General features: G+C 39.0%; 1 protein-coding gene across 2 annotated transcripts in view; it reads right to left on the bottom strand.

Annotated features, from left to right (window-relative positions):
* Window positions 1-23,991, bottom strand: part of F8 (coagulation factor VIII) — a 210,351-nt gene that overhangs the window by 154,120 nt on the left and 32,240 nt on the right. For both annotated transcript variants that reach the window (XR_010727831.1, XM_066249411.1), the window contains exons 2-4: window positions 11,926-12,047; window positions 9,469-9,591; window positions 2,928-3,140 (exon numbers count right to left, since the gene is read on the bottom strand). Coding sequence is in view for 1 of the 2 variants with exons in the window: in XM_066249411.1 (XP_066105508.1) it covers window positions 2,928-3,140; window positions 9,469-9,591; window positions 11,926-12,047 (458 nt within the window). In the remaining variant the exon portion in view is untranslated. The remainder of the gene's footprint in view (window positions 1-2,927; window positions 3,141-9,468; window positions 9,592-11,925; window positions 12,048-23,991) is intronic.

Raw genomic sequence — 23,991 nt, 5'->3', positions numbered from 1 at the left:
TCTCTGCTGAGTGAAGACTGTAGGCAGATTGCAGGAACACTGGCCATGACCCCATGCTCTGGTTGCTTTGGTTTATCTCTCAGTCTACTCCTAATGTGCCTCCAAGCAGAAGGAAACCCAGTCACTCCAAGTTTCTGTCTCTGTACCACTCAGACAAAATCTAGAGTCCAAGCTTCCCTCTTTTCCATAGTCCAGCAGAGAAAAAAACCCCAGTCACTCCAGGTTTGTCTCCCTTTTACTCCAAAGCTGACTGCCTCCTTTTCTCTCTGTCCCACCTTTACTCCACCTTGTATGTGGGTTTTCAGGTGCACCTGTGAGCACGGCTGGGATTCCTTTATTGCACTATAGTTATTCAATTTGTTGAAATTTCAAGGGGAATGATCAGTAGTATCTCTCACCCTGCCGTTACTCTGATGTCCAAAAGTTATTAATTTTGATGAAGTCAAATTTATCAACTTAAAAAAAATTATTTGTGTTTTTGGTGTCTTCTCAGAACTCTTCTCCTAAATCCTGGTCATGAGGATTTTCTGCTATGCTTTCTAAATTTTTTTTGGTTTTACATATTACATTTAGATATACATTTGAGTTAATTTTTGTATAGATAATAAGATTTGGGAACATTGCATATAGATGTCCAGTTGTTCTAACACCATTTGTTGAATGCATTAACCTTCTTCCCTTGAACTGCTTTTGCACCAAATAAATAGGTCATACTTGTGTGGATCTATTTCTGAACTTTATTCTGTTTCATTAATTTATGAGCTTATTCCATTAACCAATACATGTTATGATTACTTCAGCTTTGCAGTAAGTTTTTAAAACCAACTAGATTTATTCCCCAATATTTATTCTTCTTTTGCAAAATAATTTTAGTTAATCTAGTATTTTCCCTTTCCATGTAAATTTTGGAATCAGCTTGTTTATAACTACAAAGAAATATATAGATTGGGGAGAATTGAGATTTTCACTATGTTGAATCTTATAGTTCAGAAGCCAGTATTTCTTTCTGTTTACTTAAGTCTGCTTTATTTCTTTCATCAGCACTTTTTAGTTTTCACCACACAATGTACCACTTTAGTGAAAGATATTGATAGTAGGGGAAGCTGTACATGTGAGGAGGCAGCTAGTATTTAAGAACTTTCTGTATTTTCTGCTTAAATTTGCTGTGAACCTAAAAACAAACTTTTAAAAAGTTTGTTTAAAAGAGGGGGAAAATATGGCTATCCTGTATGTAGCTCTGCTGAACAGACCATGTGGAGAAAACTCCAGCTTTTTTAGTTTTTCAAGTCATTAAATAAAAAAATTTAAATTCCATAAGAAACCCACAAAAACCATGAAAAAATTAGAAAAAAATGTTATTGTTTCAAGCCACAAAATTGTAGGAATATGCAGTATCACATCTTCCCATAGTTCCTCAAATTCACAAATAGAACAAAATAAAAATCCAGTGAAGCTGATTTTACCATTAAAAATTAGGATTAAAATAAATTATACAAAGTTTATTCCCTAATTTAGTTTATACTATTAAACTATAAATTAAAAGATTATTTGAATAAAATTAAGATGATTTTTAAAATAACAAGTTATAAACAAAAATAAATGGTTGCTTTTCTCAGATTTTTGTATTCTTTTGGGTTAGAGATGACAAACTGCCTAAAGCAGTCTATACATCATTGATCACACATTTGGATGTTTGCCTCCATGGAGCTTTCAAGGAACCTAACTCAAAATTTACAAAAGGCACTACTGGGACAGTCCATAGGATATTTGAAGTAGAAAGTAGCAATGCTTTGAGAAGAGAGACCTAATTCCAGAAGGTGACTTTTCTTGACCTTAAAAGTGTATTGTGGTAACATAGGACAGGCATCTGTTCCTCTAAGAAACTAGATTATTCTCCTTTTTATGTGCATGATGCTGGGGAAAAGAAACCTCTTTCAGATTAAATAACATAAATTCTATCTTCTATGAATAGACTCAGATGTTTGTACTTCCCTTCTTTTTAAATTGATTAATTAATTATTCTTATTTTTCAAGTGAAAGGAGGAGAGATAGAGAGACAGACTCTCACATGCACCCTGACCAGGGTCCACTCGGCAATATCCATTTGGGGCTGATGCTCTTCTCATCTGGGGCCTTGCTTGCAACTGAGCTATTTTTAGCACCGGAGGTGGTGTCTCCACAGAGCCATCCTCTGTGCGCAGGGACAATGTGCCATGGGCACATTGAGCCATGATTGAGCCATGGTTGTAGAAGAGGAAGAGAGAAGATGAGGGGGAGTGGTGGAAAACCAGAGAGGCACTTCTCTTGTCTACCCTAACCAGGTATAGAACTGTAGGGAATCAGCCATCTAACCTTAAACCCTCTGTGATTTGAATTGGGGAACTTGAGTTAAAAGTCCTGAGTGAATGTCTCTTGGATGCAAACACCAAGAAACTGTGTCAGTGAGCGACCTTTGTGCAGACAGAAAGGAATGCATGTGAACAGGCTTTAGAAAATTAGCCTAGATGTTCTAGATTGCCCCTCCCTTTGTGCTTGTTAATTATCAAAAGAAAAAGAATGTACTGACTGAATTTACCCCTTTTCTGGGTCAGCATAAAGTCTATTAGTAATTTTTTCCCCTTATCACCTGATCTCCCTCCATTGTAATCCTGTTACCTTTGTTCTGCTTCTGATAAATAAAAGCTAAGGGAGAAGGAAATTCAGGACATCTTCTTTGCCTCTCTTGGCAGGCCTCCCTCTTTTCCTCTTGACGTCAGTTTGTGTCTTGAGAAGGTTTTTTCCACACGACACTGGTTCCCAGCGGGCTGCAATACTACATTGAACCTGGGATATCCATACACCTGGCCAATGCTCTACCACTGAACCAACTGGCCAGGGATATACTTCCCTTTTTATTTCCTCTTAATCTTACCATTTTTTATACTTACCTTCTCTACAAACTAGCAGGGTTCCAATGAGGCCTGAATTCAGGTCTTTCACCAGATCCACATGAGAAAAATAAGAGTAGGTGAGACATGGTGGGTCAGAGTCCATTGGACCATTCTCTTTGAGGACCTGCCAAACGTAGGTATGACTTTCACCAGGAATAACTTTATCATCTTCTTTCTCCCTTTTGCTGGTCTGATCCTCATATTCAGCACCTAAAGCAAGAGTGCATAAAATTGTCCTTTTTATGACTATTGTCCACTTAGGGAAACATATCAAGTTTATTGTCACTAGTAGCTTCTATAAAAGAAACACCTTTTGCAACTTAATTTGGAAGACTAACAAACAGCAGCTATAAATAGGGAGAGAAGCCTCATCATTCTAGGGGTGTTCTAGACCAGTGGTCCTCAACCCCCGGGCTGTGGACCGGTATTGGTCCGTGGGTCATTTGGTACTGGTCCACAGAGAAAGAATAAATAACTTACATTATTTCTGTTTTATTTATATTTAAGTCTGAACAATGTTTTATTTTAACAATGTTTTAAAAATGACCAGATTCCCTCTGTTACATCCGTCTAAGACTAACTCCTGATGCTTGTCTTGGTCATGTGATATGTTGCTGCTAAAATTAAACCCATAAACTAGCAAAATGAGTGAAAAACAAAATTCCATCAAAAGTATTTTTATGAAGTGAAAAAGGGCCAGTGAGGAGACAGAAGAAGAACCTATGACCTCAAAGAAAAAGAAGGCTTCATTTAACAGACAATACCAGGAGTCCTACTTGAAGTATGGATTTATCGCAACTGGTGATTCTTGCAAACCAAGGCTGCTCTGCATAATATGTGGCGACCAGCTAAGTAATGAGGCAATGAAGCCTTCAAAACTGCTTTGCCACTTGGAGACCAAGCACCCTACTTTAAAAGACAAGCCTTCTGAGTATTTCGAAAGAAAAAAGCATGAACAAGAAGGACAGAAACGATTACTGGTGGCCATTACATCAATAAATGCGAGTGCACTGAGAGTATCATACTTGGTGGCTAATCGTATTGCTAAGGTTAAGAAGCCATTCACCATTGGTGAAGAATTGATCCTTCCAGCCACTAAAGACATTTGTCGTAAACTTCTAGGAGAGGCTGCGGTTAAAAAGATAGCACAGATGCCTCTTTAGGTTACCATTGTCACACAAAGCATTGAGGAAATAGCAGAGGACATTGAATCACAATTGTTGGAAAGGATTAATATATCACCATGGTACGCTCTCCAGGTTGACGAATCTACAGATATTGACAAGGCAATGCTACTTGTTTACGTGCGTTATCTTTATCAAAAGGATGTGCATGAGGCTATGTTATGTGCACTATCATTGCCAACCAAAACCACAGCCTCAGAACTATTTAAATCGCTGGATGACTATATATCAGGAAAACTGAAATGGTCTTTTTGTGTCGGCATATGCACAGATGGAGCTGCTGCCATGACCAGAAGGATGTCTGGTTTAACTACTTGGATTAAGGAGGTTGCACCTGAATGCGAGTCTACGCATTGTGTCATTCACAGGGAAATGCTGGCTAGCCGAACTATATTACCGGAACTTAACAGCGTATTGAATGATGTTGTTAAAGTTATTAACCACATCAAAGCACACCCCCTTCACTCGCGCCTGTTCGAGCAGCTTTGTGAGGAAATGAACGCAGAGCACAGACACCTTCTCTTATACACAGAAATAATAAGATGGTTATCCCGAGGGAGGTCCCTGGCCAGAGTGTTTGAATTATGAGAGCCGCTGCAGAGATTTCTCTCAGAAAAAAAAGTCACCGCTAGCAGCACATTTCAGTGACGAGGAATGGGTCACAAAACTCGCTTACTTGTGCGACATATTTAACCTCCTCAATGAACTCAATCAGTCACTTCAGGAGAAAATTACAACTGTCTTCAAGTTGGCAGATAAAGTAGCTGCATTTAAAGCCAAACTGGGTTTGTGGGGACGACGCGTGAACAGGGGTATATTTGACATGTTTCAAACATTCACAGGAATTTTGGAAGAGACTGAGCCCAAGCCTTCATTGTCCCAGCTGGTGCACGATCACCTGTATTTGCTTTTAAAAGAGTTTGAACGCTACTTCCCAACCACAAAAGACCCATGAATTGCCAAGGAATGGATCCGCGATCCATTTGTCAACAAACCAGGTGAATCCAGCATGTCTATGCAAGAAGAGGATCAACTACTGGAGATCGCAAATGACGGCGGCCTTAAAAATATGTTCGAGACTACAACTCTGCCGGTGTTCTGAATTAAAGTCATGGCAGAATACCCCGAGGTCACCACAAAAGCACTTAGAACCCTGTTGCCATTTCCGACATTCTATTTGTGTGAAGCGGGATTTTCTGCAGTGACAGCAACCAAAATAAAATTACAGAATAGACTGGACATAAGCAACACACTTTGGGTGTCATTGTTTCCCATTACCCCTAAATGGGAGCGTCTCGTTACAGAGAAACAAGCTCAGGGCTCCCACTGATTTAGCGTTATGGTTGTTGAGAGATAGGCTACTATCTCTCATTCTATATAAACATTATAATAAATAACCCTTAACTTACAATATTCATAACAATGGTGAGTTGTATTTTTCATGCACTTTATATTTGTTTTTGTGTTGTATCTTATTTTTAAGGCATGTTTAAATGTTACCATAGCGACTGGAAAGTGTTTGGAGGCAGAGAGGATGTTACTCATGTTATGTTGTTGGTGCGATGTTAAGAGGATGCTTCTAATAAAGTTGCATACGAGTACACAGTGGATTCATGTTTATTTTTGTTGTCATAGGTTCATGATTGGTAGCGAGCCCGAACCTATCATATTACATATTGATGTCAGACATGAAACGTTGTCAGAATAACAAATTTAAATACAGCCTGAATAATGAGGACATGCTCATTCCTTCTTTAACTTAGCCCAATAAATACCGTAAGGTCAACAATTATATTTAAAAATACCACAGTTTTTATGCCAGTCGCATAATTTTATTTTGTTCACTTATCCGTCCCACCTTAAAGGCCGGTCCGTGAAAATATTTTCTGACATTAAACCGGTCCGTGGCCCAAAAAAGGTTGGGGACCACTGTTCTAGACAACTAATGCAAACATAAGTGGTTGAGTGGTTCTCAATGAGATCTTCACACTCTAACCAACTGTTTCCATTATTGCATATTTTAAACTAATTGAAGTCAATTCAACTCAACAGACACATTTTAGTTACATACTTTGTCCTAGACTCTTTAATAAGCACTGGTGAGTTAAAAATGCTTTTTAACTTGGTTCTCTCTAGAGGGGCATATCACATCAGGGGTAGATATTTTCTGACTAAACATCCTGTCTTTAGTGATGTTAAAATTGATCCTTGGATTAGCCTGATACTTCTATTCTAATTTGAGCACTAAATGTGTTCATTGTTAATGAAATGTCATTGAATCTAGGTCATTTCAATAGACAGAAGTAGAAAATATTTAAAGGCACTCACCATAACATTTAGGCTTCTATTGAAACATTTTTCTAGCAACTCACTATAGCTTCATAATGGTCTCAGAAATTACAGAGCAGCCAAAACATTCAGGGCACCTTTATTTATACACCATCTTATCCTACAATATTTATACACTTTCTTTAACAGAACAGTGCAAGCGACCCCTGCACTGCCCCTGCTCTGCCAATGCTTTTACTACAAACTTTCAGCATCTAAAAGCCATCCCCAAGTTCCAGGTGCATGGTCCTCATTATAAAGTCAGGCTCTCTTGGGTACAGGGGCACCCCCTCCAGTGGGTACTAGGGACAACTGGTTTCATTAAGAAGCAACAGCATACCAACACCTGTGCATGGAACATCCTGGTGGATATTTAGAAAACCTGAGTTGGCACCTCGGAATGGAGTGTGTGGTTCAGTTGTCTGTGTAATTGTGGGTCATTATCAAGTTATGGATAGTGGGTATGTTTGGATAGGGAGAGAGGAGATCATAGAGGGGTACAGAGGAGGATTCAAATATATCTAGAATGTTTAAATTAAGCAAAGATGGCCAAATGTTAAGTTTTGGCAAAGTAAGATAATGGATACATGTTTGCTATATTATTTTCTATACATTTCTTTGCTTGAAATATTTAATTAAGAAAAGGATGCCCTTTTCCCTAATACTAAGGTTGTAAGAGAGGTATGGGAGATTTGATGAGAGGTAAAAAATGTATGAAATACTATAGCTTTCTTGGAGAGAGCAACAGTGAGTGGATTGGAAGAAATGTAGCATTAGGATGGCCAGGTAGTGCTGAGGGACCACTTGAGTTGAGGTATTATGAACTTAGTGATACAACTTCATTTGGTTGTGTAATTTTTATTTTAACTGTGGCCATTTGCTGTCTGTTCTATATAACCCCTATTCAATTCCCTGCTGCTGGTGAGCCTGGCCTAGCCTGGGATCCTAGATGCTAGCCTGCACAGATATCCCAAATTCCCATGTCCAGTAAGAGTTACAACATATTCCGAGTCCACATGCCAAGGATTTTGGTGGATCTCAGTCCTGGAGGACCCAGCTCAGTGGCACCTAGGCATAACTTCTCCAACACAAGCCAAATGCTTCAGGGGATACTCCATCCTATTTTCTGGTACTGTCAGCTATTTATCTTTTCTCTGATCTCTGCTCAGAAGCTTTGAATTTGATACTTCTTGACTTTTACATTCCATGCTGTCTTTCAGATCTCCCTCCAAGTTTTGCAGCTCTAGTTCCTTTGACAGATATTGCATGTGAACTATCTTGGCTTACATCATATGCTTTTTGATTCTACTAGCCAAAGCAAGTCATATGGCTAAACTCAACATCAATATGGTGGGAAAATATACTCCTCCTACTCTAGGGTAGGGAATGATAATTTGCTGAATAGAGTTTACCATTCCAGGCCAACACTTTGCTAGAGTTGGCCTGGAAGATAAAAATGATAGGCTTGCAAATGCATAGAGATATAAAGCGTATCAGTAGTTGCCTGGGACTGGGAGTGGAAATGGGACTTGAAATACAAAGAGAGAACTTTTTGAAATGCCAGAAGTGTCTTAAAGTTGGATTGTGTTGATGACTGTACAACTGTCTAAATGTACTAAAAGTCATCAAACTACTTTAAACAGGATACAAAGCTCTAAAATAAAAGGAAAAATGTGATACATTTTTGTGCTTTACTAACTATTGAATTTTCATGGTTCATTAACTTTAAGAACTTCTGTTTACCAGAAAAATTATTGAAAGAATAAAAATTCAACACACAGTCTATAAAAAGATATGCAAATATTTGTCTGTCATCGAATTTGTATTCTGAATATATAAATTACCTCTAAAAATCAGTAAGAAAATGATAAACAACTCCTTTATTTTTAACAAGGCAAAAACTTAAACACTTGATCAATACTTTACAAAAAGATATGAGAAAGGTCGACAAACATATACAATGATATTTAACATCATCACAGATTTACCTGAAAATCTGAGGCCCCCAGACTAGTATAAGAAGGTCAGGAGCTTGTGGATCATAACATAAAAATATAAAGGCTTATGGTAGGACCATAAACCAAATGGGCATCAGAACATCACCTCACTATGTTGTCCCTAGGCAGAACCACTGCAGATACCTATATGAGAGATTAGATAATCTACTTTCCCAGACCTTACCTAGTTTAGGGTACAAAAGAGTTATCTGTATGCTTAGCCCCAGCTGCAAAATTGTGAGAATCCTGGCCTCCCTAAAATGTCCCTGGATTTGTTCTAGAAGCTCCCAAGTCAATAAGCCTCATGGAAATAGCCATCCAGGCTTTAGCCAGAACTTGTATACTATCTGCCCCATCCTGTCTCCTTCTTCCAACCCAAGTTGATCCTGGCCTCATGAGTGCAACCCAGAAAACTAAGGCCTTCCAATTTCAGAATGAGAAATTGGTCAACATGTAAGCATAGCTAGGTACAACATAGGGCATGTGCTCTAATAGTGTATTAATGACTTTATTAAATCTTCTTCATCTACATATGTCATAATCTATCTGGATAATATTATGGTCAATTGTAATATCCTCTTCACTACCTTCCTGCACTGTGAAGTTTAAGGAGAAGATAGTTGGAGTGGGGACTGTGGCCAAACTGGTTGTTTGTTTTAACAAGATCAGCTTGTGCTTCTGCTGGTTGGCTCTCATCACATGTGGCATACATATTTGGAAATTTGGGGGAGGAGAAAGAGAAAATATGTGAAAAGTAAAAAATCTAAGGAAGGAGAAGGAGAATTTTGTTTCAAGTTTATACCATGAGTCTTGATTCCTCCCTAGGAAGTTTTTTGGGTATAGAAAGGCAGATGAAGTTGTAATTTTAGGGTCAATAGCCTGGTTCACCATAGAATGACAGGGTACCAAATAAAAAACATTGGGTATTAGACTAAAATGACAATATTCTTAACTTCACAGTTGCATGACTTTATACTCAATATTCATTTATATCTAGAAGACAGAAAAATAAGAGGATATTGGATTCACCTTCAGAAGCTTTCCAGTAGGATACACCAACAGCATGAAGACTGACAGCATGAGAAGCCATGTTCTTAAGTGTAATGACCACTGTGTCATAAACCTCAGCCCGGATGGTAGGACCCAGCAGACCTGCAAGAATGAGATGGTCACCAAAGGTCACTTGGAAGGTGGCACTCCAAAAAACTTGTTTTTATAAAAGTAATTGTTAAAGACACAGGGAAGAAGCATGCCCCTATAATTACTGATAAAAACTAGTGGTTAAATGAATAAATGTAGAAACTTCTATCACCAGTTCAACCTCATAGTTGTTCTAAGGACAGAGTCCAGGCAATTCATTCAATGCATTCATTCATTTAACTAATACTATCTGAGTTTCTATTATATTCTAGAAACTGTTCTAGGCAGAGGAGATGTAGTAGTGAATGAGACAGATCATTCAAAAGACATTAAGCACATAATGAACAAGAAAATTTCAGATCGTTATAAATGCTAAAATATATGATGATGTGTTAGAAAATGATGAAGCAAGAGGTGACAGATACTTCAAGTATAGTGGTCAAGAAAGGCCTCTCTGAGGAGTTAGCATTTTAGCAGAAATATAACTAATAAAAAAAGCAAGATTTGGTAGAAGAGCATTCAACATAGATAATATAAATGCAAAAGTCCTGAGCCAGAAATTAGCTTGGCATAGCTGAATAACATGTGGTTGAAACAAGGCAAATAATCAGGGGAATAATAGAAAATAGTGGAATAGAGTGAAGCAGGGAATATAACATGTAGGCCTTTGTAGTCCACAGGAATTTAGAGGAGTTTGGAATTTGCAAGAAGTAAGCAGACTTGGAACTTGTTTTAGAGGAAGAGTCAACAAGACTTGCTGATGATTTGGATGTTGGAGATAGAAAAAAGAAATAAAAGGAGGAAGGAAGGAAAGAAGGAAGGAAAGAAGGAAAGAAGGAAGGAAGGAAGGAAGGAAGGAAGGAAGGAAGGAAGGAAGGAAGAAAGGAAGGGGACCCAGGGATGACTCCTGTGATTTTGGTTTGTACAACCAGTAATCAGGGCATGACACAGAAAAGTAAAAGGAAAAATTCAGACTTCTGACTTATAGACATATTAAGTATAAGATGACTACAAATTGTTTATTGAATAGGCTGGATTCAGTGGGGTGAAACCACAAAATAGCTTTATTTTTCATAGTTTTTAATTGTGTTAGGTAGAATTTCCATTCCTTGAAATTTGAACAATCCTAATTTCCCCTTTACTTATTAATACTATCATTTTTAGGTACTAATGAGTCCAGTCCAGTCTACTATCAGACTTTTGATCTCCCCTGCAATTTAAGGTTCCTCCTTCCTCCAGCAAAGTTGTGACAGGCACAGAAACCTCAATGAGAAAAGGTTGTTTGTGTGGTAGTTTCACTGCTTTTTCACTTTCATATCCTCATTTGCCTTTCCCACTCACCTTACTGCCTCTGGACCCTCTAAGGTTGGAGTTAGTGGAAAAAGAACAAGGATGGAAAAAGAAGCATGATAATAACATCTTTCTTAGAAGGAGCAGTGGTAAAGTAGTTTTGGTATCCCCTAGTTGTGACATATGCCAAAATTCTGGCTCTTTATTAGGAAACTTATATGAGTTCTCTGGAGATCCTATTCCTTCAAATATATGTATAACTCACTCTACCACTCCTTAGCATGAGATATGTCCTCTCCAGCTATCACTTCTATATCTCCTCTCAGTTTCTGCTTCTGGCAGTACAATCACACACACACACACACACACACACACACACACACACACTTTCTGTTGGGGTCACATAGCCCTGGGAGGAAGGCCTCTCATACAGAGTCTTCTAGACACAGTCTTGTCCTGTGACCTTCCTATCTTCATACTAACAGTGGAAATATAGTTAGCTTCTGCTATAACCCACTTTCCTTATTATACCATCATGGGAGATTCCCCCAAGACTCTGGCCTTGAAATTTTTTTCCAGATAAAAACCAGACACTAGTCAGTTTCTCTTAAACTCATGAGGTCTTATTTCAAGTCTTCTAAGTAATTCTCCTGGAGTTTCCTTCAATATTGCTTGGTATGAGAGAGAGGCCTCCCTCCCTCCATGGGGTAGGGGACATAAATACATGAAAAATGCTTTTTAAATAAATCCTTATCTAAACTCTTTTATAAGTTCCTAGCATTTTAATATATAAGCTGGAAGTGCATGATAGGCAAAGGGTTGCAGAACCAACTAAAGTGCCCAGAGTGCTTTAATATATAGAGAACAAGCAGAGAATGAGGGTCCAGCAAAATGATTAAGGATGTTCAGTCAGTGTACTTCCCTGAGAGGTTGTAGTAGAGAAGTACATTTTCTTTGGCAGCATTTCCCTTCAACTGTAGCCCCAAGACTGAGAAATACTTACTAGGAAATAAGATACTCAGTTTCATAATAAATAGTAAGTATTGTTTTCATTACCCATCCATGGTGGCCTGGGCTTGGCAATGTTGAAAAGGTGATCCGTGAACTCTACAAATATAGTCTTTTTGTACATAACTGAGGTATTGAATGGAATAGATCTTGGCACTCTAGGAGGAAAGCTGTGTGAAGAAAAAAAAAGTCATTCATTTTAGTGGACTCTTCTTTGAACCTACTTGGCAAAGTAGATGGTAATAATGTTTCCATTCCACTCTCCTTGACTATTAAAGCAAATTGGAAGTTGTATATAAATCCCTTCTATAGACTGACTGTGTGCAGAACTCCCATGAATTGGATTAGTGCCTTTATAAAAGAGACCACAGAGAGATCTCTTACCTCTTCCAGTATGTAAAGTTATAATAAAAATATGACTACCTATTAACCAGGAGGAGAGTCTTGACTAGGCAACACATCAGTTGGCACCTTCATCTTAGACTTTCAGACTTCAGAACTGTGAGAAATAAATGTCTGTTGTTTAAAATCCACCTAGTCTATGGTATTTTGTTATAGAAACCCAAAATGACTAATAAAATCCCTAACATTTATAAAAGTGCCCCCACTATTTTCAAAAGGTATCTTATACATTAGGTTGCATGTGATAAAATAAATAATAAAATTGATACCCATACACTACATCAGCCAAAAAAATCCTTAGCCAGAGCAATAACTACAGCATCCTTTCATTTCATCTCTAAAATAGACTATAACTTTTGTCTAAGTACCTTGTAATCAAATTCTGTTAGTATGTACCTAAAATTATACTTCCCTTCTTAGAGATACCAGAAATAAAGAAGACCACAGAGAAAATTATGTTCCAAAAAGGACTATGTAAAATTGAGACTTACAGGTGCCAGGAGTTGCAATTTACAGTCACTCCTCCAATAATGCTCATTATTGTCTCCAGTCAGATACTCCCAATTATACATTTATTAATGGATCAGCTATTAAATCAGAAATTTTATGATTAATTATTTAATGTTTCCAAAATATTATGTTATGACTCAGTTATTAAAATTCTTTTAGGTAAAGGGTGATTCTCAAATTTTTTCTGTCTTTCTACTTGACAAAGTAGGTTGTTGTTTCCTGGGTATCAGTTTAGGTTGAGTAATCAAAAGGACCAATATGGGATGACATCAGAGTAATGGCAGTTTAACAAATACTTCTGATCTTACCCCTTGACATTTCAACAAGTTGAACAAGTATAATGCAGTGAAGGAACCCCAGCAGGGCTTGCAGGTATGCTCAAAAGATTCATGCACCGAATGGACTAAAGGTGAGATGGGTTGAAAAGGTAGGGGGAAGATCAAACACATTTGTGGTGGGCTCAGGAGAGGAGAAAAATCTGGAGTGACTGGTTTTTCTTTTTTATTCCTTCTATTCAACTTTGGGGAGGAAGGAAGCTCAGGCTGTTTGGATTTTTACTGAGAATTATGGAGAGGGAAACCCAGAGTGACTAGGTCTCCTGCTGGGAGGAGCAGTGAGATAGAGGGGCAGAGAGGGAGATAAACTAAAGTGGCCAGAGCACAGGGTCACAGCCTGCACTCAGCAAAGACAGAGAAAACTAATGTGCTGACCCCCAGCTTCCCAATCCTGCCTTCCTCATCTCACAGTACAGAGAGTGGCAGAAACAAACCCCACAGTTAGCTCTCCAGAGTCACTCTCTCCCCTGAAGAACAGAGGTAATCCACATCTGGTCCCTAGGTGTGTTAAGTGGGGAGGAGCACCTGGAAGCCTGAGATCACAATTGTTAGAGCCGTAAAGCTGTAAAGATGAAGCTGTAAAGCCCTCACAACACACTCCAACCACCAATGTGACTGTGGCCCTGCCTATATCATTACAACAGCAACATCTCAGACGAGGACAGCCCAGGAACTTTAAGAGCTAAAACTTATAATACATTAACACTTACTAGAAAAAAAAATCTCAAAACCAAAAAATTTCAACCTTTTTTCCTATTTTTCTTCTTATTAGTTTTGTCTCTTTTGAATTTTATTTTTTTAATTTTTATATTTTTATTCTTATTTTTGTGGGTGTTTTGTTTTTAATTTTTTCTTTGTTTTCAATCTTTTTTCTGTGATTCTTCTTGTCATAATTTTTAATTTTTTTTATTTTTATATTAATTTTTAACATTTTAGTTATTGTTTTGTTAGGATTCTTAACAATACCACTCTCAAATGCTATCAAACAAGAAGATATTGAGTACCATGTCTACATGAGACAGAGACAGAGACATAGTTCAGAAAGAAAATAAAACATCTCCAGAAAAAATCTCAATCACATGGAAACCTTGGAGTTAAATGATAGAGAATTCAAAATTAAAGTTCTAACAAAACAATATGTGAGAAAACACCAATACGCAACATAATGAGCTCAGAAAAAAAATTAATGAATAAAACAAATACCTCACCAAAGGAACTGAAACTTTAAAAACAGAGATGAAGAACTCAATACAGTACATGAATTGAGATTGAAGTAGCAAGTGTAGCTAATAGAAGAAGCCAGATAGAGAAAAGAATCAGTGAAATTGAAAACAGGCAACTAGAGATGCTAAAAGGAGAGGAGAAGAAAGACTCAAAAATTAAAAAACTGAGAGAGCTCTACAAAAATTGTTTGGGTGCATCAGAAAGAGCAATATAAGACTAATGGGTTTATGAGAAGAAGAAGAGAAGGAGAAGGGAATGAAGAACCTATTCAAACAAACAATTGATTAAAAATTTCCAAGCCTATGGAAAGAGTTACAGCTTTGAATCCAGGAAGCAAACATAATGCCGACTTACCTCAACACAAAGAGATCTACTCCAAAGCACATTATATTAAAATTGTCAAAAATCAATGACAAAGAAAGAATCCTCAAGGTAGCTAAGGAAAAGAAAAACATAAGAGTCTGAGCAGGCAGTAGCACAGAGGGTAGAGCATCAGACTGGTACACGGAGGACCCAGGTACAAAACCCTGAGGTTGCAGCCTTGAGTGTGGGCTCATCCAGCTTGAGCACGGGCTCACCAGCTTGCGTGCAGGGTCACTGGCTTGAGCTCATCCAGCTTGAGCACTGGCTAGGATCATAGACATGAACTCATGCTCACTGACTTGAGCCAAAAGGTTGCTGGTTTGAGGCCAAAGTCGCTGGCTTGAGCAAGGGGTCATTCACTCTGCTGTGTCTCCCTGGTCAAGGCACATATGAGAAAGAAATCGATGAACAATTAAGGTGCCACAGAGAATTGATGCTTCTCATCTTTCTGACTTCCTGTCTATCTGTTCCTGTCTGTCCATCTCTCTGACCCTCTTCTCTGTCTCTGTCAAAGAAAAAGAACATGACATATAATAAAAAGTCCATTAGTTATTATCAGACTTCTCAGCAGAAACTCTACATACCAGAAGAGAATGGACCCAAACATTCAAAGTTCTGAAAGAGGAATTACCAGCCAAAAATACTATGTCCATCAATGTTATCCTTTATATGTGAAGGAGAAATAAAAACCTTTGCAGACATACAGAAGCTGAGGGAATTTATCACCAGAAAACTCTCACTGCAGGAAATACTCAAAAGTTTATTCAGCCAGACACAAGAAACAAAACAAATCAAACCTACAAGTGAAATCTCCAACAAAGTCACAATAAAAACAAGGATAATTTGTGAGAAAATAACATAGGAGGGGCAAGGATAAAGATCTGCAGAAGCAAAGGAGGATGGAGTGCAGAAGCACTCATAAGACAAAGAACTGCTGTACATATGAACATTTTTCTTTTAATAATGTAATGGTAACCACCCACTAAAAAGCTACTACTGAAGCACATAGCATAAAAAATGAATAGGATAAAGAAGTATGGAACACCACCAAGTAAAAACAACAGAAACAAACAAACAAACAAAAGAACAAAACAAAATACAGAGCTACCAGAAAACAAAACATAAAATGACTATAGGAAATCCTCATGTGTCAATAATTTCCCTAAATCTGAATAGACTGAACTCACCAATAAATAGGTACAGAGTATCAGATTGTATCAAAAAGCAAAACTCAACCAAATGTTGCCTTCAAGAGACACATCTAAGATGCAAGGACAAAAGTAGACTCAAAGTGAAAGGTTGAAAAACAATTTTCCAAGCAAATAATATTCAAAGAAAAGCAGGTGTAGCCATACTCATATCTGAAAATGCTGACTTTATGACAAACAAAGGTAACCTGAGACAAAAATGGACATTTCATAATGATAAGAGAGACACTGTATCAAAAAAGACATAACAGTTCTTAATATACATGCACCAAACCAAGGAGTACCAAAATATATAAGACATCGACTAACTGATCTAAAAATAGAAGCAGAAAAAAATGTAATAATACTTGGGTATTTCAACGCACCATTGATAGCTTTAGATAGAGCATCCAAACAGAAAATCAATAAAGAAATATTGGCCTTAAATGAGACCAAATGGACAAAATAAACATTTACAGGACATTGCATCCCAAAAGATCAGATTATACATTCTTCTCCAATATGCATGGAATATTCTTAAGGATAGACCATAAGTTGGGTCACAAAACTAACATCAATAAAATCAGGAAGATTGAAATTATACTGAGCATATTTTCTGACCATAAGCCTTTGAAATTGGAATCCAACTGCACAAAGAAATTTATGAAAATGTGGAAATTAAACAACATACTTCTAAAACATGACTAAGTCAAAGAAGAAATAAAAGCAGAGATCAAAGAAATTCCAAGATGGCAATGGAATAGGCAGACTTACCAACTGCCGCCTTCCAGAACCAAATTGGATTACAACTTAAGAACAATCATCTTGAAAAACGAACTTTAAACTAAAGAAACTGGAGTCTATAACCAAGGATTACAGAAGAAGCCATACCGAGATTGGTAAGAAGGGCAGAGATGTGGAAAGGGCTGCCCCGCTCCCAGGAGCGATGGGTGGCTGAGGGTCTAAAGGGACTCTCACTGTGGGAAGAGTCACCCTGAGAGGTGTGAATGCTCAGCCTCAGGCCCGGATGCCCATCGTAGAGCCCCAGAGCCTAGAATAGGTGCCCAGAAAGCATTTGGCAATGAAAAGAGCAGGGTTTCTGTCTGCAAGAAAGAGAATAAGCTCTAGGAGATGCAGGTTCCGTCTTAAAGGGCCTATGCAGAAAACCTCTATTTACAGCCACTTCCCTGGGGCTCTGGTGGAGGGAGAGCTGAGATCTGGAGTTGCATGAAGAGAGTATAAGGTTGGAGGCCCACGGAGGGAAACTGAGAGACGGCCACTGGAACCCCTGTGCTGAATCATTCTCCAATTCTGCAGTCGCCATCATTCTAGGGCAGAGTGTTCCTTCTGTGCAGCATCATTCTGGGGAAAAGAAACTGCTCTTCCCTCAGGCATCTCTCCTAACCCAGTCATGGTGATGGTCGTTCTGAGAGGCCAGGAAGCAGGGGAAGCGTCAGTGACTCAGTTTGCTGTGTTGAGATTAGAGCTTTCCCCCACAGCTCCTGATTCTAAGTCTGGTGCTTCCACCTCATGGGAGACTCATTAGAAACTGTCCAAACAGCAGGAAGACCACACCTCTGGGTCTCAGAGGACACAACCACTGGACAACTGTGGCCACACCCTACTGAGGACTGTGAAAATAGTCTGGACAGACTGATACCTGGGGCCGAGGGGTGGAGCCACACCCAACACTCTTCCTAATACCTGAATTGCTGTCCATGCTAGACCGGGCATGGCCAACAGTTTATGCCCCCAGGCCAGATTAGAAAGAAAACGTTTTTAAAGGGCCAGACGAAATATTAAAATTAAAAAATGTTAAATACAAAAACACTTCATTTAAGTAAACAAAATTTTATTATGTAATTTGTTTATGAATAAGTGTAAGTGAGTGAAAAAATTTTAATATACAATATTATTTTAATAAAAATATAATTACATATTGTATAAATATCTGAACTGTATCACAATCAATAGAAACAATATTTAATTAATAGAATGAGCTTGAAGGGGTTATATTGCAAATAAAACAATTATTTCATTTTATAAACAGCCTGGACATGTTTTCAGTTATCAACTGCAGCTATTGTCTATGCTACAATGCCACTTGATTCAGCACACTTGACCAAAAAAATAACGGATTGTTTGACTTTGAGTGTGTTCTGGCAAACTCTGCCTAAAAGAATGTGGGTTTCATTGGCCATCTGTATGTCTTCTTTGGAGAAGTGTCTATTCATTTGTTTTGCCTTTTTTTGTATTTTTCTGAAGTTGGAAATGGGGAGGCAGTCAGACAGACTCCCGCATGTGCCTGACCAGGATCCACCCGGCATGCCCACCAGGAAGCGATGCTCTGCCCATCTGGGGTGTCACTCTGTTGCAAACAGAGCCACTCTAGCGCCTGAGGCAGAGGCCTTAGAGCCATCCTCAGTGCCCGGGCCAACTTTGCTCCAATGGAGCCTTGGCTGTGGGAGGGGAAGAGAGAGACAGAGGAAGGAGAGGGGGAGGGGTGGAGAAGCAGATGGGCGCTTCTCCTGTGTGCCTTGGCCAGGAATTGAACCCGGTACTTTGCCCATTTTTGGATTGGATGGTTTGTCTTCCTGGTGTTGAGTTTTACAAGTTCTTTATAAATTTTGGTTATTACCCCTTATCAGACATATTAGGAATGTACCCTAAGAAAACCATAGTACTGTTCTAAAAGGAGAAATGCACCCCCATGTTTATGGCAGCATTGTTCACAATAGCAAAGATCTGGAAACAGCTCAAGTGTCCATCAGTGGACGAGTGGATTAAAAAGCTTTGGTACATATATACTATGGAATATTACTCAGCCATAAAAAATGATGACATCGGATCATTTACAATAACATGGATGGACCTTGATAACATTATACTGAGTGAAATAAGTAAATCAGAAAAAAAACTAAGAACTATATGATTCCATACATAGATGGGACATAAAAATGAGACTCAGAGACATGGACAAGAATGTGATGGTAACTGGGGGTGGGGGAAGGCGGGGTGGAAGGAGAAGGAGGGGGTGGGGGGAGGGGAGGTACACAAAGAAAACCAGATAGAGGGAGAGACGTCACAGTGATGGCGCGGTAGGAAGCGATACTGAAAATCTCCCCATAAACTCAACAAGTTCTTCAACCAGAAACAGAAAAACCTATCCTTGGAGTCTTCAGATGCTTCACAACACACCCGAAGGTAGGATCGAGTGAAAGATTGGCTAAATATATGGTCAAACTCTGGGGGAAATAAGGAGTAAGAAATGCTCCGCCTTCCTCTCTAATCCAAACAGGATGGCTTCCACTGAGAACTGAGAATATAGAAACTAAGGCGGGCATAGGGAGTGAATAGTTCCAGGCTGCAGTACAAACAGCCAAACTAGGCACGGAGATCCAAGCCGTGGAAAAACCTGGGCAATTCAAGCTAACACGCACGCGCCAAACCTAGACAAAGAAAGACAAGTGGGGCAGCCATTTTCCGCATCTCCTGGTCGGTGCGCGTGGTTAGTGGGCAAGAGATTCCTACGAACACTTCAGGGGTGGGCACCGCCCATGCTAACCCACAGAGAAGCAGAGTCAGAGGCCTCTGTGTGAGCAAAAAGCAGCATCTCCTAGGAGCCCCAGCGCCCTGAGGGGACCGGGCACAGGGAGGGAGCTGGAGCCAACTCCAAAGGCGGAACTTTTCTGTGCGGGAGGAGGGCTTTCGCGGAGCGAGAGGCGTCCCGCCCGATCCTCATAATCTGGTCAGTGCGCACGCACGCAGAGTGGGCAGGAGATTCTTTCGAACTCCTCAGAGGTGGGCGCCCGTGTTTTCCCTCAGAGGAGCAGAGTCAGAGGCCTGTGAGCGGGCCAGGAGCGGAAGCCCCAGCGCTCTGCGAAAGCCGCACGGGGACAGAGCGAAAGCCAATTCCAACCCAGTAACTTTTCCGTGTGGGCAGAGGGCTTTCTCGGAGTGAGAGGCGTCCCGCCTGAAACTCATAATCTGGTCAGTGCGCACACAGGAAGAGTGGACAGGAGATTCCTCCAAACTCCTCAGAGGTGGGCGCCCGTGTTTTTCCCACAGAGGAGCAGGTCTGTGAGCGGGCCAGGAGCGGAATCTCAGGCAGCCCTAGCCCCTTGGGAAAGCCGCACGAGGATAGAGCAAAAGCCAATTCCAAAGCTCGATCTTTTCCGTGTGGGTAGGGATTTCACTCGAAGTGTGACCTGTCTGGTCTGACATCCTGGTGGGTGCACACGGAGAGTGGGCAAGAGATTCCTCCGAACGCCTCAGGAGCGGGCACTCGAGTTATCCCACAGAGGGGCAGAGCCAGAGGTCTTTGAGTGAGAGGAAGCCACGCTTGATTATGCTGGCAGGTCTGACTGACTGAGCCTTACTCAGAGCCCTGTGCTTAGTGGGAATAGAGTGGGGAGTTGCCAGCTCTTTGAGACTCTTACTATCCAGGCAGAGGCAGCAGCAACCCCATAGCTGGATTATCAGGCTTCTAATTGTGGAAGGAAAGACTAGGAGAGAGGCTCCAGGAACACTCTCACAGTGAGAGATCCTCTCACTGTTGGAGCCTATAAACACTAATGAACCTCGACTGCCAACGAGACTGAAGCCCAATACATGACATTACCATAGAGAATTATCAACTGCAAACCTCTTCCAGAGCGTGCCACAGGGGCAGAACCCGAGGTACAAAGTCACCGACCAGAAAGACAGAAAAGAAAAAGCAAGACGACAACCTCTCAAAATCAAGAATAATCTGCAGATTTTATAACCTATCCCATTGTATTATATTTGTTCGTCTGTGTCTCTTTTCTTCATTCTTGATTTTTTTTCTACTCCAATTTGGTCATTTAATTCTCTCTCAGTCTTACTCTCGTCTCTCTTTGAACTACACTACCCATAAGTGTTACATCTCCCATTATCTTTTCTTTCCTCCTCCTTTCTCTCTTTGAGGGTTGCAATCCAAAACCCCTAACTCTCTCTTTCTCTCTCCTCCTTTTTCTTTTTTCTTCTTTAAGTTGTTCCATCTTTTCTCTCTCTCTCTCTCTCTCTTTTCTCCCTCTATATTAGTCTCTTCCTCTCTCCTTTACGTCTTCTCTCATTCAAACTTCAATAACGAACAAATTATCTTATCTGGGACTCAAACTTAAGTTTGTGGCATTTTGGAGGGTTTTTACTTCACCTTTTTAACACATTAGCAGTGCTCCCATCCCTGGCTCTCCATTTTATCTAGTTCTTGTTCCACTAAATACAATAGTAATTTTTTAATTTTCCACCCCTTTTTCCTGTTTCCCTCTTATTCCTCTCATCATAACTCTGAGTCAGCCAACACCTAAAAGCAAATCATTTTATTCTTGACCCAAATTTTTTCCTAATTTGCTTTTTGTGGGTCTATACTGCTCCCCCCTTTTTTATATATAAAAATTTTTTTCTTGTATTTTTTTTTCTTTTTTTTCTTTTTCCTTTACCCCTATATTACTTCTCCCCAACTCAGGCCCTCCACTACAGGTATAGTTTGTTCTATTTAGTACAATATAATTCACAGTTCATCACAAGATTTTCTCAAAAAAGAGGGGAGAGGAGAGGAGAGGAAAAAAGGAGGGGAAGGAATTATTCCCTTTTTCCCCTCAAATTTTTATCTTATTTTATTTTTCTTTATTTAATGATTAATTTTTTTTAAAAAATGCGCAATTTTTTATTTTTATTTTTATTTTTAATCCTTTTATTCCTTATAAAATCTCATTAATACTATCAAGAAAACCACCCTCAGATGCCATTAAAGAAGAGAAAATCGAATATCATGGATACAAAAGAAAGAGAGGTAACACAGAGAGATGAGGGAAAATCTATGGAGAAAAAATTTAAGATTTTGGAAACCTTGGAGTTAAACGACAGAGAATTTAAAATAGAAATTCTAAAAATACTCAGAGATATACAAGAAAACACAGAAAGGCAATTTAGGGAGCTCAGAAAACAACTAGATGAACACAAAGAGTATATCTCCAAGGAAATTGAAACTATAAAAACAAATCAAACAGAGATGAAAAACTCAATTCATGAGCTGAAAAATGAGGTAACAAGCTTAGCTAATAGAACAGGCCAGATAGAAAAGAGGATCAGCGAAATAGAAGACAAGCAACTTGAGGCTCAACAAAGAGAAGAAGAAAGAGATTCAAAAATTAAAAAAAATGAAATAGCCCTACAGGAATTATCTGACTCCATCAAAAAGAATAACATAAGAATAATAGGTATATCAGAGGGAGAAGAGAGAGAAAATGGAATGGAGAACATACTCAAACAAATAATAGATGAGAACTTCCCAAGCCTCTGGAAAGAACTAAAACCTCAAATTCTAGAAGCAAACAAAACTCCAAGTTTTCTTAACCCCAACAAACCTACTTCAAGGCACATCATAATAAAATTGGCACAAACCAACTGCAAAGAAAAAATTCTCAAGGCAGCCAGGGAAAAGAAGAATACAACATATAAAGGAAGGCCCATTAGATTATCATCAGATTTCTCAACAGAAACTCTACAAGCTAGAAGAGAGTGGACCCCAATATTTAAAGTCTTGAAAGAGAGGAACTTTCAGCCACGAATACTATACCCATCAAAGCTAACCTTCAAATATGAAGGAGAAATAAAAACATTCACAGATACAGAAAAGATGAGAGAATTTATCACCAGAAAACCCCCACTCCAGGACATACTAAAGGGGGTTCTCCAATCAGATACAAAGAACAAAAAAAACAGAGCCACAAGTAAAAGCTCCAAGAAGAACACAATAAAACCAAATTTAAACTGTGACAACAACAAAAAGAAAGAGGGGGAGAAGATGGAGATTAACAGTAGCAAAGGACGATGGAGTGCAAAAGTACTCACAAAATAGTTCACTACAATGAACAGGGTAGGGACCCTTTTCATTACTCAAAGGTAACCACCATTGAAAAAACCACCACAGAAGCACATGAGATAAAAAAGATAGCAACAGAGGAAAGATGTATGGAATACAACCAAATAAAAACAAAAGATAGAAAAACGAAAGAGAAGGATCAAACAAGACACAAAACTAACAGAAAGCAAGATTTAAAATGGCAATAGGGAACTCACAAGTATCAATAATTACACTAAATGTAAACGGATTAAACTCACCAATAAAAAGGCACAGAGTAGCAGAATGGATTAAAAAAGAAAATCCAACTGTATGCTGCCTACAGGAAACTCATCTAAGTAACAAGGATAAAAACAAATTCAAAGTGAAAGGCTGGAAAACAATACTCCAAGCAAATAACATCCACAAAAAAGCAGGCGTAGCAATACTCATATCTGATGATGCTGACTACAAGACAGCAAAAGTACTCAAAGACAAAAATGGCCATTTCATAATGGCTAAGGGGACACTGAATCAAGAAGACATAACAATTCTTAATATATATGCACCAAACCAAGGAGCACCAAAATATTTAAGACAGCTACTTATTGACCTTAAAACAAAAACTGACAAAAATACAATCATACTTGGAGACCTCAATACACCGCTGACGGCTCTAGATCGGTCATCCAAACAGAGAATCAACAAAGACATAGTGGCCTTAAACAAAACACTAGAGCACCTGGATATGATAGACATCTACAGGACATTTCATCCCAAAGTGACTGAGTATACATTTTTCTCCAGTGTACATGGATCATTCTCAAGAATTGACCATATGCTGGGCCACAAAAACAACATCAGCAAATTCAGAAAAATTGAAGTTGTACCAAGCATATTTTCTGATCATAAAGCCTTGAAACTAGAATTCAACAGCAAAAAAGAGGGAAAAAAATCCCACAAAAATGTGGAAACTAAACAACATACTTTTAAAGAATGAATGGGTCAAAGAAGAAATAAGTGCAGAGATCAAAAGATATATACAGACAAATGAAAATGATAATACGACATATCAGAATCTATGGGATGCAGCAAAAGCAGTGATAAGAGGGAAGTTCATATCACTTCAGGCATATATGAACAAACAAGAGAGAGCCCAAGTGAACCACTTAACTTCACACCTTAAGGAACTAGAAAAAGAAGAACAAAGACAACCCAAAACCAGCCG

Source organism: Saccopteryx bilineata, chromosome X (genome assembly GCF_036850765.1).
Source record: "Saccopteryx bilineata isolate mSacBil1 chromosome X, mSacBil1_pri_phased_curated, whole genome shotgun sequence".
NCBI lineage: Eukaryota > Metazoa > Chordata > Mammalia > Chiroptera > Emballonuridae > Saccopteryx > Saccopteryx bilineata.
This window is presented reverse-complemented; position numbering and strand designations above follow the sequence as displayed.